At 46.7% G+C, this 22,607-nt stretch overlaps 1 protein-coding gene across 3 annotated transcripts in view; it reads right to left on the reverse strand.

The window, feature by feature from the left end:
• The window catches only part of LOC126540579 (activating molecule in BECN1-regulated autophagy protein 1-like), a 150,369-nt gene that overhangs the window by 23,892 nt on the left and 103,870 nt on the right, over window positions 1–22,607 (reverse strand). For all 3 annotated transcript variants that reach the window (XM_055076136.2, XM_050187417.3, XM_055076135.2), the window contains 2 exons: window positions 15,357–15,561; window positions 1,417–1,500 (listed from right to left, as the gene is read on the reverse strand). In XM_055076136.2, coding sequence (XP_054932111.1) covers window positions 1,417–1,500; window positions 15,357–15,561 — 289 coding nt within the window. The remainder of the gene's footprint in view (window positions 1–1,416; window positions 1,501–15,356; window positions 15,562–22,607) is intronic.

Genomic DNA, 22,607 nt, shown 5'->3' on the forward strand with positions numbered 1-22,607 from the left:
TCAGTTTTTGCGTTGTCTCCCCCACTGCAGTTGTCAGTTGTACGGTTGTCTCCCCCACTACAGTTGTCGCCAAACCAGTTTTTTCATTCCTTCATGCACGTGGCTTGCAAACATCACGGTGCGCCGCGCGCCAAACAACCGCAGAAGATGCGAGGGGCTTTGGGGAATGTGCACTGTCCAGGGCATGGCGCTGCTCTAGGCTGCTGTCGCCAAGCCAGTTCCCTCCGCGCACGCGGCTTGCAAACGTCACGCAGCATCGCGCGCCTAACGACCACAGATGGGCGCAGGAGATGCCTGCACTTTTGGAGAAAGCGCACCTTCCAGTGCATGGCGAGGGGTTAGATATATAGAATGACCTGCGAAATTAAGAGTTTTTTGATATACGACGCAACTTTCCTGTACATTTGCACAGGATTTTTAAGGGATTAATCCACGTGTTCGATATAACCAATAATTCGAAATATCCTGTTTCGATATATCCGGGTTTGAATGTATTTTTGTTTCAGAATCAACTTTGTTATGACGAGGTTCGACTGCAGAAGGAACTAAAATGCAATTGCCAGGCATTTTTCTTATGCAAAAGAGTTTTGCGATTTCACGTGCCCTCTGCCTGCCATGCCTAGATATCACGAAAGTGCACTAAAAAAAGGGATTACAACCACATGACATACAGCGGGCAGACAGGTGCAAACAGAATGGACATTAAAGTTAGTGTTAGGCTGTTGCAGCTGTTTGTTCGGGTGTTTTTTGAACAGCCCTCGAACTCTGAAGTGCAGATGTCTAATGTGACCTTGTGTGACTGCGAACTGTGCGACGCCTGCAGTTTAGGCAGCATTGCGCAGATTTAGCTTGATGGCTTCTACCTACATGTCCAGTAAGTGCACAGACAAGCGTAATAAGCATACTCGCTGCTGGTCGCCTGTGGACATACACACACCTCTACGGCCCTCACTCTACACGTGCACATAATATCTGGCACAATCACCAATAAGCCCCTCGATAAGTGGCCTACTTTTTGCGATGGTTCCCACTCGCCACCACACGGGCAAGCAGTGGCTTTCTGTCCCAGCGACACTGCCTTGGCTTTCAGGCCATTAGGCTTAATCAGAGCTGCTTCGCCAGTTGTCAGCAACCAAAGTTGCAGTATCGTTGCCGAGAAATCACATCACCAACGAATGCAACAATACAGAGGACAACCTGAATGGCGCAATTTTCCTACATTGTGCGCGCAAACGATATCCGAAAAATCTATCGAGACGGAGCAGGACGCTGTACAGAACCTGAAACATTATTATTCTGAAAAAAATCTGCATAGGAGGGTGAATACGCTTCTTCTTGCCAAGTTTCCATTCCTACGCACCTTACTTTATCCCCCCTAATGCCAGCAGGCAGGCCAACGTCAGAAACGCTACTCACCATCACCAATGTCTGGTAGCTCAGAGCCAGTCATATCCCAGCACTGGATTCGGTGGGTCAGGTTTGGGCCAGTCTCGTACACACCTGGAAAAAAATAAAGGAAAATGTGTTTCTTTATTCGCTATTCGTATAAGTGACGGCTGACACATGAGCGGCTTTACCATGGTGAACTGCATGGAAAATGACATACAAATGGGCTGTCACATGAACCACAGAAATGCCCCAAAAACAAAAGAAAGGTATGCTGTCGCCGAACGATAATTCAGATGTTGCAGCACTGCCATCAGCTCCACGGACAATGCAAAAAAGACTAACAAAATTTTGTGCGCCTTTAAGTGCACCATTAGATAATTTGGACCCTGCCTGCATGACCGCATGATAAGTTGGAAACAGAGCTGAGCGGAAATAGTGGTATCTTTGTTTTCATGTGTCATCCGTATGGTCATTGGTCATGTTGCCGGCCCCTTCTTGAAACCTTAAAATAGGAACTAGCAAAACCTAGCTGGTCTAGTACCAGCCAGTAGTCGCATGACAGTTCCAGTCAAAATGAATCTGGAGTCCCCCACAGCGGTGTGCCTCAATCATATCGTGGTTTTCAGACATAAAACCCCAGAGCCTTTAATCACTTTCGTTAGTTTAAATTCAGTGAATGTCCCCGCAAAATTCGAGTTAATGAGCTTTTACTGCATATCAAAAGTTATATGAAAGTAGTACCCACCATGTGGCCTATATAACATTACATAGCGCTCTAAAAGCACAGGAGAAGCCAAGCCAAGCTGCCAAGTTCTAAATGCTGCATCTGTGGTTTGTTGGGCAAGTTCCGTGCATCCAGTGTTTACGTTTTAAAAAGTGATAATATCCTGGGTGGCTTCTTTGAATGCTATTGTGAATTCTCAGCAGTTAGCATCATCAGGCAATTCAAGTTGTGCCAACTCCACCCTCGATGTCGGCACTGATGGGGGCGGCGATTAAGCGAGAGAAATGCCGAACAATGACTGTTGCAGAGAAAATAGGGATCATTCAGCTATTGCAGCGCAGCCAACCTCTGTTATGTTACCAGGGGATGGAAATTTGATGCAAGCATTAACTGTACTTTTGCCTATCTGTAGCAACAGCATGACAACAGCCGAAATACATACTGACCAGGTCGTAGTCCAGTGTTAGGTGCACACAACAATGTGTTGACAAGCTCTTTTTGCCACTTGTGAAATAAACTCCCTTATTGTCATTCCAAATGCAATATGTCGAACTCGGGATTATTCAGACTTTTTAGCAGTTCCTGTAATGCCCGAAATTATCATTCAGCAACTGTATGCAATACTGTACAATGCACTAAATCTGCACACAGTGAATTGTACAATTCGAGGAGGAGGCCAGGCACCAATGAGCAGTGGTTAAGTGGGTATTCCAAGGATAATGGCAGCACAGGATGGCTCTAGGTGTCAGGACAGTGGAATACCAGAGGAGCCATTTCAGCGGGAAGTAGGATTTAAAGGGTGTTTTTGAAATGCGGCACGTGTGACACCATCATTGATCCTAAAGCAATGAAAATGACGAGAATGAGTGAAAAGGATGGCGCAATCAGCACGCATCTTGTGCAAGGGACTGCTGCAATGACACAGTTGCCCAAAGCGTGCATTCTTAGCTTCTTTTCAACCACGGCAGCAGTGCCATCACGTGATGATAACATAATTGCCTTGCTATGCCAGCCTCCATCACTATTGTCCTGCTACTAAGCTCTTTGACATATTTTCTTCTTCTCAATGCGCATCCCTTCTTGCCCAGCAGTTTTTGAGGATAATCCACAATGATGAATGCACTTGAATGATTTGCATAATGCTATTGCATGAGAGTGCCTTTCCTTCCTATTAAAGAAAATTCCAGAACACACAAGGCAGCATATGAATCTTGCCAGACTACCTGCACAGTACCCATTTCAAATGAGAGTGTATGCAGTATAATACAGTATACTTCCGTTAATTCAACTCAGGTTAATTCAATTTTTCGGTGAACTCGATCCCGAGCAAAGTCCCCGCCAGCAGCCGTGCATTTTACGAGCTCAAACTTGAATTACTGTGATCCTAAAATTGACCTTCACTGAATAATTCAAACTTGACCAGTCAGCATGCATGCGCCTGACCCTTGTGGTGACCTCAAAAGCGACCCTTTTAGTGACAGCCTATGTCTCAGAACTTAGTGGACAGCGAATGCGTTGTACACGTCATCTTCCATCGAAAACACCCATTTCTCACCTGCCCTAGAAAGATTTTCAAGCAGTAACTATAGCTCACAATGTCTCATTATGGTATTTATGTGATAAAAATGCATGGCATCACCCCCCCCCCCCCCCCCCTCCCCAAGAAAATTGGGCCGTAAGTTGCCTGCTAGTGCCATTGGATACAAAACCAAAATCGCTTTGCAGTGTTTGTGTGCTTTACCGCACAATGCAGGTAGGTTGTAGCGAAGCTGACTTTAGGAAACCGGCCTCCATTTTGCATTGCATGTTTGACACTTGGCCATTTCTCTTGCTAAAAAATAGTGCACATTAGATCTCTGCTTCGTTTAGGTGGTTTAATGTACTTTTTACATTATTTTTCTACTTAGGACACAGAGAAAGTGGGCATGCTTTTGATTTGGAAGCGCGTTAGAATAGGGCAAATAGTTAAATGAATCAGTGGTGTTTTTGTGTTCTTTCTGCATCTTATTTCATTCGACCTACAGGATACTTCTATCAATTTTGTCGGTCCCGACAGGGTTGAATTAACAGAAGTCAACTGGATCTCATCAATTCGACCCTCCTTTATTGGAAAAATCAGATAATTCAAACTCGCCCTCTTGGTCCTGGAACACGTGCACTATATTTTATTTATTTGGTCACTATCAGGGCTGTTAAGCTGTTACAGATAGGAGCGGTAAATATTTATACAAATCAATAAAATAAGGAGTTTTTAACATAGGTGATGAAGAAGTGCCCATTTGAAAGCTTCAGGTTCAGGAATGAAGATAATATAGGTGGGGAGGCGGTTCCGCTGGTCTTGCGGAAGAAAGAATAAAACTACTGGTTAGTTCTGCAACTTCGAATGCCTACTTTGAATCGAAGATCAATGCGGGATGATACGTAATTTAGAGCAGCGAAGGGACTTTGTTTCAGTGATTCGTTTGCATAACATATTTTGTGAAAAGTGGAAAGCCTAGAAAGATGATGCCGCATGGAAAGATCTGGAAGGTCTAGGGTTCTTTTCATAAGTGTGACACTAGATATAGGAGAGTAGTAAGTCAAAATGAAATGAGCTAAAGGATTCTGAACAGATTCTAAAGTATTAATCAATGACTTTATGTTAGGGTCCCATATGCAAGACGCATATGCCATCTTAGCTTGAACAACCATTTTGTACAGAAGTAATTTTGAAGCAACCGTAGCAATTGAAAAATTTCGGCGAAAGAAACCAAGCATGCGATTAGCATTGTTAGGTATGTGTTTTCCATGAAAGGTCACAGCTGATGTGCACACCGAGATACTTATATGCAGAGAAAAAGAATAAGAAAGAGCAATTAAAGGACCCCTCACCTGTCCCCATAGCAAATATTGGTTACATGCTGAAAGTTGTTACGTGTCCTCTAAGGAGCGTTCTGCCGTAAAAATTTTTCATATCAGCTCATTAATAGCCAAGATATAAAACTTTCAGTGCCGCGAACCCATGATTTCAAGAGGAGAGCTCCACTGTATAGCCAGACACTCTCTCCACTCGCCCCGTCTAGCCTCCGCAAGTGAAATTCCTTCCCCGCGTTCTCCCATACCGGACCTCGAGGATCGCATGACACATACATCATGGGCCCTGCCTTCATTTTTCTTTCTCCTCTTTTTTTTTTCCCCCGGTGCTGCACACGCGCTGCTGTGATTGTCCGGTTTCACGCACTGTGAGCGTGCACCATTTTGCACACTGTGCACAGGGACACATGACTAGCGGTATAATTCACTACTATACGAACACTGAGGCAGAACAAGTGGATCGCAGAGCATGATCACACACTGGAACACAGTAGAAAATGACATAGTTTCGGTACCTGCGCACATCACTGCATGACCGTGCGAACAAGACGACGAAGCGGAAGTACCATCTCTCTTGCTTCGGTGCAAAGTAAAACAAAAAACATGCAGACATTCCGTTTGTGTGTTTTATTATTTCTCTAAACTTCAATTCGTCAATTCAAGCAACAGATCACACAAGTAACAGATGGTGCCTTGAATAATTCTCGAAGTCGTGTGTTACCAGAAGCGACGTCACACTGCAGACCCGAGTACGTAGGCACAGGGACACGAGTACGTCACTGTTCAGCTTGGAGCGCAGCGGCCGCGAGGAGAAGAGAAAAAGGCGTTCGGATTGAAATTTGAGACCTTTCCTCAGCACGTAGGGATGTAATTCTTTGCAAACACAATCGTTGGTGCGCAATATATGCTTTGCACTAGTCAGCTCAATATGGCCAGACCTGGTGAGGGGCCCTTTAACAATTTACGGATGCGAGTTAGTTCGGGAAGGAACTCATGTTACTGTCATTGCTTTGCATTTGGATATACAGCAAAACCTCATTATAATGAAGTTGAAGGGGGGGGGGTCGTAATTACTTCATTATAACCATTAGTTTGTTATAGCCACTATCCATTTCCATCCACAATTAGCAAGCAACAGAAGATTTACTCACCGCCAAATCTCCCACAGCAGCCCGCGACGCGAAAAAGAAAACGGCCATCGCACGGAAAAAAAAACGCAGAGAAAAAAAGACAGCAAGGAATCTCTCCTTTATCCATGCCAAATGGCTCATCACTGATCGATCAACAGCACACCAGCTGACTACTTACTTCACAGAAAAAGAGTCCTTGATAAATTTTTGCCGTGTCTTCTTCAAATAAATGATGGCTTTTTCAGCTGCAGCCGCTATTTCGAGTCCGTCCTCGCCGTCATTGTGAGCACCAAAGAAGCGGCGCAACAGGTGTGCCACATCCAGCACTTGTGCGGGCGTCGGGTTCGCCAATATTAGGTTCTGGGCTGCCGTCGACACATTCGTCACTGTCATCATTAGGCACCCCCGTCACCGCGCGCACAATTTTTGCCTCCGTTAGCTCTTCCGTCGTCACCGAATCAGCATCGGCACTGACGTACGTGCAGAAGGTGTCGCAGTCGGGCACAACGCCAGTGTCAAGGAGAGTGTCCCACGAGGCTAGGCCTTGTTACGAACGGCCTGCAAGGGTGCCGACCTACACAATATTCCCAGCCAGCCGCAGCGGTGGGGGTGGCGATATTCGGAGAACCAGACCTTGGAACGTGCCCGGCCCACTGCGATGACTCATTCTATGACTATGACTAAACACGGTTGGTGGGCCAAGTATTGTTCGTAGATTTGCCGTGGCCGCCACGGGCTGTTAGAAGCGGTGGAAATCTGGGGAGCTCCTGTAAGATATTTTGCACTGCCATCTCACGCAGCTTAGAAGTCATGGACAGACCCGGCCATTGTCTACAGAGTCAACACTGGGATGAAGAGGCGCCTGCTCGGGGCAGGACCCTTGTCTGCGAAAACCTTCTCACCTCGGTGTGGTCACTGAAACCTGTGCGGAAGTGTGTGTAACCCTCCCCCTTAAAGACGGGTCGGCTACGAAGACTTTGAACGCTCCGAGTTTGTAGCAGGTTGAACGGCCGTTTTTCCCTCACCTAGGGGTCTAGGGAAGACAGAGTGTATTTAACGAGCCGTTGGCGGCTCCTCAGAGCGCATTCCTCTTGCAGTCATGTTAGACTGATGAACTGCAACATTCTCATGTAATTACTGTAAATAAACCCATATTCCTCGTTCTCGATGAGAACAAGTCTCTCCCTTCAACAACGTCCTCAGTGTGGATAAGTTTGACGACGGCATGGGCCAGCTACCACCTATTTCATGCCCGACTCCAAACATTACAGCCTTGGTCGACCACGGCACCCTCATTGGTGGCAGCACCGAGATCTTCGCTGTAACCACCACTGCTGACGCCAAATGAGGCATGCCAGAAGCAATTGGCGATCGTGCTTGCCGGTACCGCCATCCATGAAGCCTGCAGCATCTCGATCGCCATGTACAAGTCGATTGTGGACTCGCGCTTCATGCTCATATTGAGCAGAATCCGGTCGATCACACGCTTGCAGTAGCCCGACTTAAAGTTCATGAAAACTCCTTGGTCGAGGGGTTGCATAACTGCAGTGCGGTTGGGCGGCAAGTAGCAGAGCTCGATGTTTCCTGCAGCCATGGTGCGAAAATTTTTCTCTGCATCCAAGCCTTACGGTTAGACGCATGACTTACTTGGAGCTTTTGTTTGCCTTTGAAGCACTGTGGTGACGCACTTTTGCCAACCACGAGGGCCGGCACCTTTTCCGGCCCATCCATGTTGGCACAAAGCAACACGGTTACGCAGACCTTGCTTTGCTTACCGCCCTGGCAGCGTTCACCTTTGAGGGCCAAGGTTTTTTTGCGGCAGCATTTGGTAGAACAGGGCTGTCTCATACCCGTTGAACAAATCCCTGGCACTGCATTTTTCCAGCAGCTGTCCGAAGTTTGTCGCCACCCACGCCACTGCAGCTTCTCGGTTGACAGACTGCACTTCCCCACTGACAGCCCTGCCGACGATGTCGTGGTGCTCCTAGAAACGCGGCAGCCAGCCGACACTCGCCACAAAATCATTGTGCCCCATGATGCACGCGAAGTCCCTCGCTTTGAGCTGCAACAGTACCCCACTCGGAGGAGTGCCGCTTGCTCTTGCATCCAAAAACCACTTGAAGACCTCCTTCTCTACCGCTTCAAAAGTGGGGGCTCGCAGCTTTTCTGTTGCCTTCTACGCCACATGTAACAGCACTGGTGACAGCTTCTCTGCTGCTCAAAATCGTCGACAATGTGCTCAACGCTATGCCTAAATCTTTGGCCACTTTCTTCTTCTTCACGCCAGACTCGAGGGCTTTCAGAATAGCGACCTTCTGCTCTATTGATATCGTTCTGCGCTTCCGTTTGCCGTCGTCCATCTCCTTTCTGGGGGTGGGAACTCCCACGAACGAACCTATACAAACACTGATATCGTTGATGTGCACGGAGGCAACGACAAGCAACAACAAAACCACAGTCGGCGCCGCTCCACGTATGCAGCCGAGGAGCGGGCAGGTCCACCAGTTCCATGGGAAAGGGGAGGCTGGGAGATGCGCACGAAAGAAACGAATGTCGCACGCTATAAGACATCAACCTGACGGGTACCAAAATGATCAATAAATGCTTGTTGCGAAAAAAAAAAAAAAAAATCCGACGCTTACGTTACTTCCTAGTGCGAAATTTGAGCGCAGCTCTCCAGTTGTTTCGGCTTTTCTATATACTGAGGCAAATAATTCGAGCAAGACATGCACATACAGTTACAACTTTTTATTCTTCCCTTTTTCAAGAAACATGCCACTTCCAGTTCTTGATTGTAATGAAGGTAGCTTTATGGTTGGAGAAATAGATGGATATATGCTAGACTAGCTACACCAATGCCTGGTTCGGCGTAGTGCACCTCTGGATCCTGGCGGCAACGGCGCTGGGCCTCTGTTCGGGCAGCTTGTTTAGTTAGCAGCAGCGGCAGACAAAGGTCTTCGTTGCTCAGAAAGAACTGGCCGAGAACAAACTACTTATGCAGGCAGACAGATTATATTATAATATAAACCGTCTGTGAACCTCGGAATCATTCTGGTGCGGAACGTTTCGCACCAACCGCCGCAAATGGAGCATAGCTTGGCGCAGCTGCCTCGCTTATCTGGAGGTTGTGGGAGGCAGCGCGTAGGTGCCTAGGAACGTTGTATGACGAAGAGATGGCAGTGACTGAGTGACACCGCTGACACTGCTAGCGAGTGAACTGAAGGTGGCTTTGCATTTCGGCTTGAGAAGAGCGCACCGTGATCTGCTGATACCGAGCTGGCGCTTCGGCAACCGGAGAAACACCGCGCGCTCTCACGCTGTAGCCGCCACGGAGGAGGGGGGGGGGGGGGCACACTCAGTGGCGACCGGCTGCAGCTGTGCGTTTTGGCTCGGGCAGCAGCCCATCATCGAGATCAGCTGCCACCGAGCCGGCACTCTGATTGCCGCCACACATGGGTGGCATTGGAGGAGGACCGCAGAGAGCAAGGCTCGCGCAGTGCGCAAGAGATGGTGCCAGGCGCACGCGCAGCTAGAGCAGCCTGCTGGCCCCGGCTACGGAGCTGGTTATGGCGAGGCACGACGGCACCGCGAAACGCAGGAATGGGCACCAAAGAGCTGCGTCCTAAAGAAAGGTTCGTTATACCCATTGTGAGGAAATTTTAGCTTCATTAAAACAAGGTTTTACATGGGCATCTATTGGAATTTCAAGGGGAATCATGATTTCTTCGTTATATCCATTAGTTCATTATATCCTGTTTCGTTATAAGGTTTTACTGCAGTAAGTTGCATGAGCCATTATTTAATGGTACTAATATTTGGCTACACTGTAGTTCATTCAAACAACCCACAAAATGCACCGAGCATCACGAATGAGCAAAAGCACTGCTAGTGTCCAACCAAAACGAAGAGGCAGAGTCTGCACCACATAGTCATTAAAGATAGCTGTAAACAAATGATACCTTTTTGGTCTTTACATTATCATACAAACATTGTTTCGCTTTTTGACAGTGACTGCTGCATGCCTTTGGAACTGAGAGGCCACCATCCAGGATTGTGTCAACAGCAACGACCATAGATTCATCTGCAACGGCTGCAGCAGGTAGTTTTGTTTTCAATGCAAAGAGCCATTATCATCAGCCTATTTTACGTCCCCTGCAAGATGAAGGCTGTGGTCTCCCCAGTGGCCTCCAATCACCCGTCTTGCCCTAGCCAATTCCAACTTGTGCAGAGTACGTCACAAAAACGACGAAAGCCGTAGAGGATGAAAAGCGATTCTACTGCAACCTGCATGCTCGCAAGAAACCTAATGGCTATATTGCAATGGATGATCCGTTGCCGACCAGCTCAGTGGTGAAATAATCAGCACATGCATGCAGTTGTGAGAACCATGTCTATTCTGATGACGCAGATCACACAACAAGGCTGCACTGTGAAGGAAATTGCTAGGCCCTCGCTGCTGCGAGTTCTGATCAGTCACAAGAAGATGGGAACTGAAAATTCAAAGCTGATTTTATGCAAGTAGAAACAACGGTTATAGATCTCCTCAGTAAATAAAAGTGTGGTGAGGTAGTAAGCATTTGCTTATTGTTTTCTCAATACACTTGATAACTAACCGCTACAGTAGCTTGTGGCGGGATCTGGTATCTCACAGGAGTACCGGCCACTGCAGATTTGACCTTAGCGAACCTCGGGACCACGTCAGCTGTCGACTTGTGTAATCTAGCGCACCAGTGCGTGCACACTCAGGCTACAAACAGAGGGGTACCATGTGCTGCGTAAGCAAGAAAACACAGTATTGACCTAAGTTAACGGAAACGGTTTATTTGCCTCCGGTGACACCCAGCACTGCACAAACACCTAGTCCCAGGGCAGTGCGGGAATTAAGTGGCTCCATGCCAAGGGTGCAAAATACAGAAAAGGGTGCCGCTAGCACGTCGCTCTGGGAGGAGGGTGTGATGAGTTGGTTCAAAAGATAGAATGTTTAGACTAGGGACGGCGATGGCCCTTCCAACCTGACGAGGCTGCGTGCTGGTTTCGAATGTCACTTTATCCACATGACAAATAGACACACGACAAGCTTCATGCAACTAATACTCCTGTCAAACGGGCAAGTTTAGTGCCATTTTCAACTAGTGCACTTCCCCACTAGTGTCATTCACTGGTTGTCACATGGGAACGTTGAATGGCACTCGCTGCAGAACGAACTTGCCAGCAAATGCGTTCGGTGAACTCGCTATGCTGTGTCGAAGTGTGTAGCCTCGGCAGCTATGCTTAAAGGGTACATAAACTCATTAGACTGATAATGAATGTCTATTTGGTAGTCATTTTAAACCAAGCTTTCGTGAGTGGAAATGCTATAAGCTAATACAATGTGCTACACTTAAAAAAGAAAGCTACTGTACTATTATCGATCTCAGGCTGTTTATGTGTAACGGCCGCATAGTCATTTATGTCTGTGTATGCCTGTGCTAGTCACCCTACCTGTGCAGCTGCCTTTGTTAGTTCACAGAGTTTATTGGATGGACGTAGTGCATCAATGATGACATGGTCGGACGAGGGGACCAAGGCACTGATACGTGAGGTGTCTTGATAATACTGTTTCCCGCTAATTAGGATGGTGACACATTTGTTGTTGTGGTACAAATGCCATACAGATGCTCAAACGGCACACTCTTTCGTCGAGCGCAGGGGAAAGTGGTACGCTGCTCTTGCTCAGTTGACGAATAAATTGAGTGGAGCATGTCAGTGTGCCCATTTAACTTCTCTTTTGCAGACGTGTTCTTGAATACGCAAAATTGACGCAATTCTCTATATTGTCTGAGCGTGTGAAAGGTGAATGGAGTCTCTGAGTGGCAAGCAAGCAACACATAAGCACTGTAACAACACACTCCAACTGCTCACGATCCGTTCTTGCGCCATCTGCAACAGAAGTCGGCATTTTCCCTCTCCTCTCATTGGATGTGACGCTCTCTTGTCCTGGCTCTTGATGATCAATAATACTATTGCGGTTGCAATGAACTACTTCACTTGCAGTAAACTTTATTATAAATGCTATTTTAAACTATGACACACTCAGGGTGTCTACCAAGTTGACATTCCCAAATTCCCAGAGTTTTCCAGGTTTTTCCTGAGTGTCATTGCAATATTCCTTGAGTGACACAGAACTTTGTATTATGTCAAGACGAACTCCCTACATCATGTCGCCCAAAAGTGCTGCTCTTTAGTAAGCATGTTAGAAAATAAAAAACAATTTAATCAAATTTGAATAGTAAGTGGTAGAGCTTATTTTATTCAAAAAGAAAACAGAAGGGAGGGGCTAGTAAAATGCATAGCGAATAAAATATATTCAAAAGAAATAGTAAAACCCATTGCAAATTGAGTCAAACATTCTCAAATAGGAATAAAAAAGAGATGCATGCAGAATATTTTCGCATATGAGCTGTTTATATCAACTGACAGCAAGCTAATTGGTATGGGGTCTGAACTCTATCACAAGTGAGATTCTCTTGCAACAGCTGGTAAGTCAACCTCAACTGTCCTGGCATACTCTCAGCCCGCGCACAGCACCTCAGTGTTACGATTCACTGTCTTAAAGAGTTTTTTGCTTGGTGAGGGACATCTGCATCTCAGTGTCAGCCAACACTTTGCTTTTAGAGTGCAAGCTCCTTAAGAAAAGCGGCCGCATGCTTCCTTTCCCGTTCATTTTTCAGTGCGTAGGTCCTTTGTCTTCTTGTTCTCCTTCGGCTGTGCATTCGCCACACAGGCTATTTGAAGCGTCCTCTTGGACAGTTGTGCAGTCAGCGTCCGATTTTTCGGACTCCATAGGGGCCACGAAAACATTCGAAAAAATGAATGCATGTCTTTTACAGCCCTTAAGGGCTCAAATCACCACAGGCACGCTCGAAAAAGCTCTGAAGGTTTGCCAGTACAGTACACTTATTAGGTATATCGGTGCTCGTACTGTGCCAGAAGATGGCAGGTGCACGCGTGTATAATTAAGGAATACATACTGTGTCCCATGACAGTTGCCCCCTTCCCACATTTGTTATGCTTCACAGCGTAACTTTACTGTAATGAGGTGAAGCTGACTTTCTGGAACCGGTGTTGCGCAACGCGCCGTGCTTTCCGAAGTTCGAAGCCAATCGCGATGACCACAAAGGCGGTGTCGGTGCCATTGCTGACAGCGGCGAATTCTTTCAATGAAAAACACGGTACGGAACGGCAAGAAGCTTAATACCGAACCTCGAAGCAGCTAGGCCTAGCATTACCGCGGTGGTGGCTGCAGCGGATCTGCGTGCGAGTGTGCCAGTTTGAGGTGGCGAGGTTAACAAAATGGCGACGGTTGTGGCTTTTAGTAATGCCGTTTCGCACCTGCAGTTACGGTAAAAAGCCCCGAAAATCAAACGGTGAAGGGTTCTTGCATCCGAAATTTCAGACGTTCTTATACAGTGACCCTATGGGGTACGTAGGGGTGCCGCGAAGCCGTCCGAATTATTTGGCGTCCGGAAAGTCGCTCGTTGACTGTACTCTGGCAACTCCTCCAGCCGATGACGCGGTGTCAAAAACAATTCGTTACGATTCCTCTCTGTTACTCAGGACGGCATTACCATGACTTTGGGTTCCCTTTCGATAAAATTACAGCTAATTTTCCCAGATAGAAGCACAAATTCCCGAGTTTTCCCCGAGTTTTTCCAGACTACTCAAAATCCCTGAGAATTCCCGGCTTTCCCAGTTGGTAGACACTCTGCACACTGTTATATTGAAAACCATAACAAATATATATTGTGCCTACTGATTCACCTTTTGCCAGTGCCATCAATTCCAAAAACACTTTCTTTTTCTCGTGTAGCAGTACGCCACGAAAGTGACATGGATATAAGACGTGATCAAGACAGAAGAGTCAGCGCTTGTCCTGTGTCCTCCCTCTCCGTGTTTTTTGGCGCTGTTTTAAATATTAATGATCCGTACCAACTCGCTCGCACCCAAACCCTTCTGAGCCAAGAGGTTTCACCCGCTGGCACACAGAAATACTTGAGCGATGCGAGAGCCGAACTGCTGGCATCAAAGGCTTTAACACTGGTGCGCGAGGGCCGTCAAAGGAATCGGAACCAGGAAGATGAGACGCATTGGCAAAAAAACTGGACTGACCACGTTATGCCTTTAACGCCAATTCGTGGACCTTGAGGTGGAAACTTGACACTCTGGCTTGGTCACATAACTGTGTCTACCGCCGAACTTCTTTTCTCCTAATCACGTTGCGCCAGCTTCTTTCTCCAGACTTTCCACGTGCACCGCTGTATTCGTTCTCTTCTGGTGCATCACACACAGGGACGCCAGTATCTTGCGCACACCTTAGAGACTGCACCCTGCGACACGCCGCTAGGGAAAAGTGGCCCCATGGCTATGCTGCTGGCCCAATCGGAAGAGCCAGAGCAATATCCGTTGGCTTAGGCCTCCAATAAACATGGCCTGTTGTAGTGTGACCACGTACAAGCACTAGGCACCGTTCTTCGGCTTAGCGTTCGGAAAAGGAGCAACACAATGTACGCGCTCGCCTTAGGTGCAAGGCACCACAGACGAGCTCAAGTCCGATCGATGGCCAAACAAAGGGGACAACGAATGAGAGGGAAAACATGTAGACGTACTGAATGGTGTCCCAGGGAGGTCTCCCCAATGCTCGCTCTGCCGATCGCGGGTCTGTAGTGCCACCACTGGAAATCGGACCGTAGAACAAGACCCCCCCCCCACTGCCGACAGCCGTCACGGGTAGAAAGGGGGATGCATAGGTATGGTAAAACAGGTGAAATGCCCGCACAAAGGCACCAGGTGCTCCCGAATTCCCACAAGCTTAGTGCCTATGGCATTGTGCTGCTGAGCTTGAGGGTTCTATTCCGGCAGCAACAACTGCATTTCAATGGGGGCGGAATGCAAAAAAACACTTGTTTACCCGGACTCAGATGCACATTGAAGAACCCCAGGCGATCAAAATTTATCTGGAGTCCACGACTATGGCTTGCCTCATAATCATATCAAGTTCTTTTGGCACATGCGATTGCAGAACTTGCTGTTTGTTTTTTAACATATGATGGTTTGTCATCACATTCATTCACACATCTTTTTTTGGTACTGTGACATTCGAATTAACCAAGATTTTACTGTACCACCACTGTGGTAACACAAGGTACGGTACTAATACCAAACGTGCCCTTACGCTTCACGTCTGGGCAAATTCAAAGAAGTTCCTTATGGGCAACACTCACTGAGTCGTGGTCGAAAGCCCCCCTCGTAGAGGAGCGAGAAGTATGCTGTAGAGGGTGGGGGGCCCAACCACAGAGCGTCCAGGGCGGTTATCCGAGCAGAAGGGCCCCCTGACAAGATCACGGGCAGTGGCGGGGACCGTGGTCTCGGAGGCACAGGGGCCGTGGGCCTTACGGGTGGCGGTGACGAAGGTGGAGACACGTGCACCTGCACATGAGCATCAAGGTAAACCTAGCCGGTCACGCAGTGTGACAAAAAAATAACAGTGATCAAAACGAGGGTAGCTAAACATTTTTTAAAAATTTTTCCTTTAAATATCGGGCGTCACCCTCGAGACTTGGTGAGGCTGCCTCCTATAAGGTGATGGTCCAGGCTAGTTGCTGCATGATAGACTGTTTGTCCCCTTTTCTATGTGTTTTATGTTACCCACTGTATAACTGCTTCCTATGCTTCAAAACACTTCTATGGCACAGCTGAAAACTACAAAAACAAGCTGCAAAGAGGAACTATTGTCTGTACGTGAGCCACGTAGAACTGGCTGGAAATGCTGCTGCCCACTGAGACGTCCGGTGCAAATCTTTCAAAGTGATCATCCAAGCATATGGCCCAAGTTTGTGAACGTGTTTCTACGCAGAAACGCGCACATACGCTTGGCTTTAGCCTAGACAGTTGCTGGCCAAAATTTTCCAGCAATGTCTTTCATTTTAATTGTTTTCCCAATTCGTCTATCATCAAGGCAACGCTACACCAGTGTTATCATCAGGATCAGCTGGCCAGGAATGGGGGAACCGAATGCACATGACAAATCACGCAAATAGCAAATGCAGCCTTTACAACTTAGTGGCTTGGCTTGTCCTGCGGTTTGGGCTCGGCCAGCGACTACTAGCAGATTGACTAGGCTTCACTGGTTTCAGTTTCAAGACGGCGCACTGGTGACATGGCCAATGACCATGGTGGCAACGCATCAGAACCAGATTGTCCCTATTTTTGTTCGACACAGCCGTGCAATCGGAGTCCGAATTATCACACGACGCACTGTAAGGTGTTCGAAATTTCGGTCGTCTTTATACATTATGTCTGGGGCCAGTGGCAATGCTGTGGAGCTGTCCGAATAATCAACCCTGTCTGAATTATCAATGTGCAAGTGTATTTGACGTTGTCATTCCAAATGAAGAACTATGTACATTCTACTAATTTACTAAACCTCCATGTTAAAAGGCCCTTCATCGGGTCCCATGGCAAAATTTGGTTCTACACTGGTAGCTGTAAAGCGCAGCCAAAGAAGCGTCTAACTGGAATAATTTCTCAAATCACTTCATTATTGGAGGAGAGATACAGTCCACGCCCATTACAATGGATCCGTACACAACAAACTTTCGTGTAAGACTATTCTTCTTGCTTACTTTGTTCCACCTATATTATCAATGCAACCAACTCCGCTTTTAACGGACCCAGCTATAATGGACTGTTCGCTACAATACACAATTTTTGGAACAAATTGCATCTGAGTGGTGCAAATAAAACATAACTTTTAATAAACATACATAGTGCCACAAGTATGCAGTGATGCATACTTGTGTCAGTGTACTGCACGCAACTATTTCCGGCCACATGCGGAATTTGCAAAAATACCCTTTTTCTTAAGGAATGAATACACTAGCGGCAAGCTTCCAAGCATGCCCTGCCATGCAGCACCCCACCGGTGGAGAGTTTTTGTAATGAACACCACCACCGCCCACCGATGTTGTCTCCGAGTCAGGCAAACACCAAAAGCCACACTAGCCCTAGCCAGCTTTGAAGCCAAGCCATAGTATACGGTGCTTCAAAAACAACCGCCAACAGTTGCAAAATTTGAGAACGATTTTTGAGAACGGTTTGTTTCTCATTGCATCAACTCGTACAAAAATGAAGATATACGGTGTTATTCATGGCGTCGAGATTGCGAGGTGCTCTACTGCCTCTCGTGCAATGCAGTGGCGGCCAGACGCAGGCTTCGAGTTGTACTTGCCTTGTATCACGGCTCTCGTTCGTGCTAAAGATTTGACTGCAGTTGTCACTTGACGTGTAATGTAGAATTAAGACATTAGTTTGCACTGCTGGCCACTGTGTTGTGTGCAGGACTGGAGACAATTTTTGTCACTGGCGGTGATGACGTGCTCGGGCCTGGTGGCATGCACGGCAGCACTCGCTGGCCAGCCAGATCCCTGCCAGTCAATCTTGCTGTTGTGCAGGTGTATATCGGCAAGTGTACTTGTCTATCTTTTCTTCATCAAAAAAAAAAAAAAAAAGAGGATAAACAAGTACATGTGTCAATATACTGTATTTACTCGCATAATGAATGCACTTTCTTCCCGAAAAATATGCGCAAAGTTGGGGGGTGCATTCATTATGCGGGGTAAAATATTGAACACTTTCTTTTTCTTTTTGCAGCCACTTCTAAAAAAGCCTCTTTCACCCGAAACACCAACCATCGATTATGATAGCAAATGTGCAGACAGCTACAGGAAGTAAGGACAGTAGTTTTATCGGCCTTATAAACTTGCAAACATTTGCTTCAACGCGGACTGAGTGGCAAAAACGCAGCACGCACAACGGTATGACCCGCCATCGACTCAGCACCCGACGCAGATCGCTTTGAAGATATGGCGCACCGCGGCTGCACAATGCGCAGTTGCTGCCAGAGTAAAATGTTGCGCACACCCCACCCTCCCTTCTTTACCCCCGGCGCCATGTGCACGACGGAAGATGGCGCGTTTCCTCACCGCTTTCCTCCCTTGTACGCGGGAGATTAAGCCACAATCGTCGGCACCCCTCAGGCACGGTTGTGCAATAAGCAGTTGCTGCCAGAGAACAATGCCGTCGTCCCTACCTCTCCTCCACCTCAGGGCCTTCTGCGGGACGAAAGCTGGTGTGCGAGATCGAGCCGCGATCGTCCGCTTTCCTCGCACGCTTTCACTCACACCTAAACCATGTGGCACGTGGCGCCGACAATGACGGCAAAAATATGCCTAGAGCGCCCATACAATTGCTATCGCAATAAAAGTAGGAGACACGGTACGATTTGGAGTCTGACACGTCGTTAGACACAATCACACCCTCCAAATGCCATATCAGATGCCGAATCCAACAGTGTGTCTCCTACTTCACAGCAGCAAGTTCAGGGTACGATCATCATGTGAGAAACAGAAAAAGAAAAACACTTCTTGAGTGGAAAAGTGGAAGCTGCATTCACTACGCGAGTACGTTCATTATGCGAGTAAATACGGTATATATGCGCTCTTGTACCGGGAACCAACAGTTGTCAGCATTCTGTGTCGAGAAAACAGTGCAAAGATGCAGTGCTGCATGGCCGCACAATTACCACATAAACTTGTTCCTCTATAGCTACCGTATCTACTCGCATAATGATCACACTTTTTTGTCAAAAAAATTGCCGGAAATTCAGGGGTGCAATCATAACGCGAGTTAAATTTCCCACGAAAAGAAAAAAAAAATTTTTTTGTCATCCCGGAGCAAATGTGGGATGACAACAGGTCAACAAACAGGCAGCTGCCGCTGTAACAGTGCAGCACACCAAAACAAGAATGGTGGCCGGCACAGCAAGCCAAACGCGCCGAACGCACTGAACGAGATTTTTTTTCTTCTCGTGAGTACATTACGTGCATTGAAACAGTTTCTTCCGTATCAATAATGAATAATATCATTAATATCAGCAAGTCTATGGCAATAACGTAGCCATGTCCACTTTGAGGGGGCAAAGATGGGCACGCTTAGCCTGCCAGTGACATAGAAACACAAGGCTGGCATCCTGCGAAAACTGCGGCATTTGTCTTCACTACTATCCTCATACGGCACATTTCTGCTGAGGGTGGGCAAATATCTTAGCGGTGTTACAACCGTTGGCGTATGAATAGAGTACGCTTCTGACGTATCAGTGTAAACGTGGCTACTATCGTTGCTGCTCACGATTTGTTGGGTGCCCACAAGTGCAGACGAGCAGAATCTAAAGGCGCCTTTTTTGTTGCTGTTGTTGACCACAACCATTATAAAGCCTACAAATAATAAGGCCAAGGCAAGTTTGGTTGTAGCTTTTTTTTTTTTCTTTTTTTCATGGAAGTGTGGAAAGTGATGAAAGGAATAAAAGGGGGCATCTGCTTAAGGTATGTCTTGAAGAGTCGTTCGCGTAGCATTGGACAGCATTCAACAGATGGTAAGCACGATCATCATTAGCTAGATTTGCACACGACATATCGCTGCGGCAAGTTCCGGGAGCGCTCATTACACGGAAAAGAAAAAAAAATCGAATTTTGACGACAAAATTCAGGGGTGCGATCATTACGCGAGGGCGATCATAATGCAAGTAAATGCGGTATTTATTTTCACTTTGCTGCTCCTAGTGTTCTTGTGATCGCTGAGAGGTTACAGAGTGGTACGTGCCATGTTTTGCCATTTCACAACATACCACGGCCCTGGTTTTGAACAGACCGTACTTCAGATATAACGAACCTTTTTCGGTGAATCACTGTGGTCCACTGTAAGATCGATAACTGTAGAAGAAATTAACTGCCCTCTTATCATGCCACCAGGAGGCAAGCGCCCCTGCCAACGGAGACACTCTGTCCCTCTGCCTTCAGTAGCATTCCAAAGTGGTGTTCCTTTCGCGTCTTCTCCCACACCAGAGCCGAGGAATGCACTGCGGCTTAAGCCCCACCTCCTTCCTTGTGGTATTGCGCCTTTCAAAATCCAAGATAAGTCATGATGAGTGCCGAGACACGCACTGCAAAGAGGGACGTGTGCATTTGACCGTGGCTCTCTGTCTGGGAGCGCACCACCTCGAGAGCGAAGGAATGTGGCGTCTGCTTCAAAATTTCAGCTGTTCTCGTGGCACGCAGCGTCAGTATACTTTGCATATGGAATTGTCAGGGCGTCCTATATATAATACGCTTGTTTGTTAAAGATGGCCAAACCTCGTGAGGGCCCCTTTAAAGGGACACTAAAGGCAAACATTAAGTCAAGCTAAAGTGATAGACTAGTCCTTGAGAATCTCTAAGGCATCAATATTATCGCGAACCAAGCCTTAATTATCGAGAAATTTAGGAAAATGCAAGACATGATTAGAGACTCCCCGGGGCGTTCAAGTACTTGCCTGATGACAAAAGCACTCCTCAGTTAAATTGTGTCACTAGTACTCAACCACTCGTTGCACAAAACATCCTTGTATTGTATTATAAGATGAAATGAAATGCTACTTGTCCAGTTCTATTTCACTTTTAGAAAAAGGAACTCGGTGAAATAACCCTGACAACAACGTGGGTGGTCAAAAGGTTTCGATTTTGCTCGACTCCACGCCGCACAAGCTTTCGCGTTTTAATAGTTATCGCATAGTGCTGCGCTGGTTTTGCTGGCTCGTGAAACTCGTGCAAACTGCAAGCAGCAGAGAATTCAAGTTCCATGTAATGTTGCGAATGCCCAAACGGTCTATACCACTTGACCAAAAAGCAGCTGCAGCGGCGACTTCGCCACTCTGTCTTGCTTCGGTATCGCCGTCTGTCGGGCGCCGCTTTACTCACCGATGTCAGCAAACGGTGGTGATTGCGTATGCAATGTCACCACTCCTCCAGTTGGGCGGTGGGAGATTTGAATTGCAATAAAGGTATTCGGACCCTTCAGATGCAATTTTCTCATAAACTAAGTATTTTCTTGGCATGAAACAAGCCTTGCAAGGTTTCTGGAATGGTATTTAAACAGTCCGCGATGACTCAGTATTTGCCTTTAGTGTCCCTTTAAGGAAGAGCATGTGTTGCATATAGAGTTTCTGTTCCGATTTCATTGTGAACACCACAGTGGCGCTATGGTTGTTATCTGTATAGTATAAAGGTGCGTCATCCAATAAACTGGGCTTTTCGTCTACAGCATTCATGGCTTTCACTAGTCAGTTGCACAAGTAAAGCACTTCGCTATTTTCGATAGGTGTTTGTTGTTCAACTAGCGCGCCAACACATCTCAACCAAACAGAACAAAGAAGCAGCAGTTTGCTTTATCAGTGAAGCCATGTAGAACAGTTTATGCACACTCGAACCTCATTATAACGAAACAGGATGTATAATGAAACACATTAAATGACAGATTTTTCGGATGGCCAATTTTTCGGACATGCCCAATAATTTGGACGCTTTTTCAGTATTGCCACATACCCCATAGTGCCAATGTATAAGGACGTCTGTAATTTCGAAGGCTGAAACCCTTCACCATCCATCCAATTTTTCGGCTTTTTGCCATAACTGCAGGTGCGAAACAGCATCGACCCTTTATTGACAAATGCTGCCAAGAGACAACACGCCAGAACAACATATTTTTCTTGCTGAATTTGGGAATTTATTAATAAATTTCTGAACCGAATATCTTTGGCCAACACCGAATGACAGGCAGCAAGTATCACTGGTTGGTTTAGAGCAGGAACACTAAAAGAGGCAAAAATAAATTCGGCATGCGACTCGCTTTCTTTTGAAGGGAGAATTTTGCATTCTTTTCCTGTGGGTGAAGACACCTAGTAGTCAGAATCAATTGTTATAACGAATAACATAGCATGGGAACGTTATAGTGAGCGATTTTACCATACAACACACAAGTTCACGCCGCCACGATTGCCCACTGTCACCATATTTTTCAGCGTACAACCCACACCTACAATTACAACAGACCGGAAAGAAAAAAAAGATCAGTGCACATAACCCGTGGAAATAACTGCCTACAACAGTGCTCAAGTCTTTGTAAAAACAGTCTCCATTGACGAATGCTGACACAGTCGGGTTCTCACGACGGGCTTGATGGACGTGAATAGGCGACCATGAAGGAGGGAAGTCGGGAGCTTCAATGCACAGGGATGGGGAGAGGGGTGGGGTTCCATAGGAGATAAGTTAATGAAACTTCAAATTGCAGAGAACCTCGCCTTAGGGTGTGGCTTCCTGGCAGCGTGCGCCACAGTGCTGTGAAGCCAGATCTCAGGATGAAATTCGCACACAGTGCAGTCCACTTGCAACGATACCACACATAATATATCGGTTATAACGATGAGTTGACTGAAGAGTATCAACTAATGCGTTAGGGCTATGAGAAAAAAAAACATATATAACAATATTTGATTCACCACATATTGGATATAACAGTCCAAATTTTGCCTTCTAATTGGCGTTTTTCTATGCAGAATAATTATGACATTTGGACTGCAAAGTTCCGTTTAATCAAATGATGTC

Source organism: Dermacentor andersoni, chromosome 2 (assembly GCF_023375885.2).
Source record: "Dermacentor andersoni chromosome 2, qqDerAnde1_hic_scaffold, whole genome shotgun sequence".
Taxonomy (NCBI): domain Eukaryota; kingdom Metazoa; phylum Arthropoda; class Arachnida; order Ixodida; family Ixodidae; genus Dermacentor; species Dermacentor andersoni.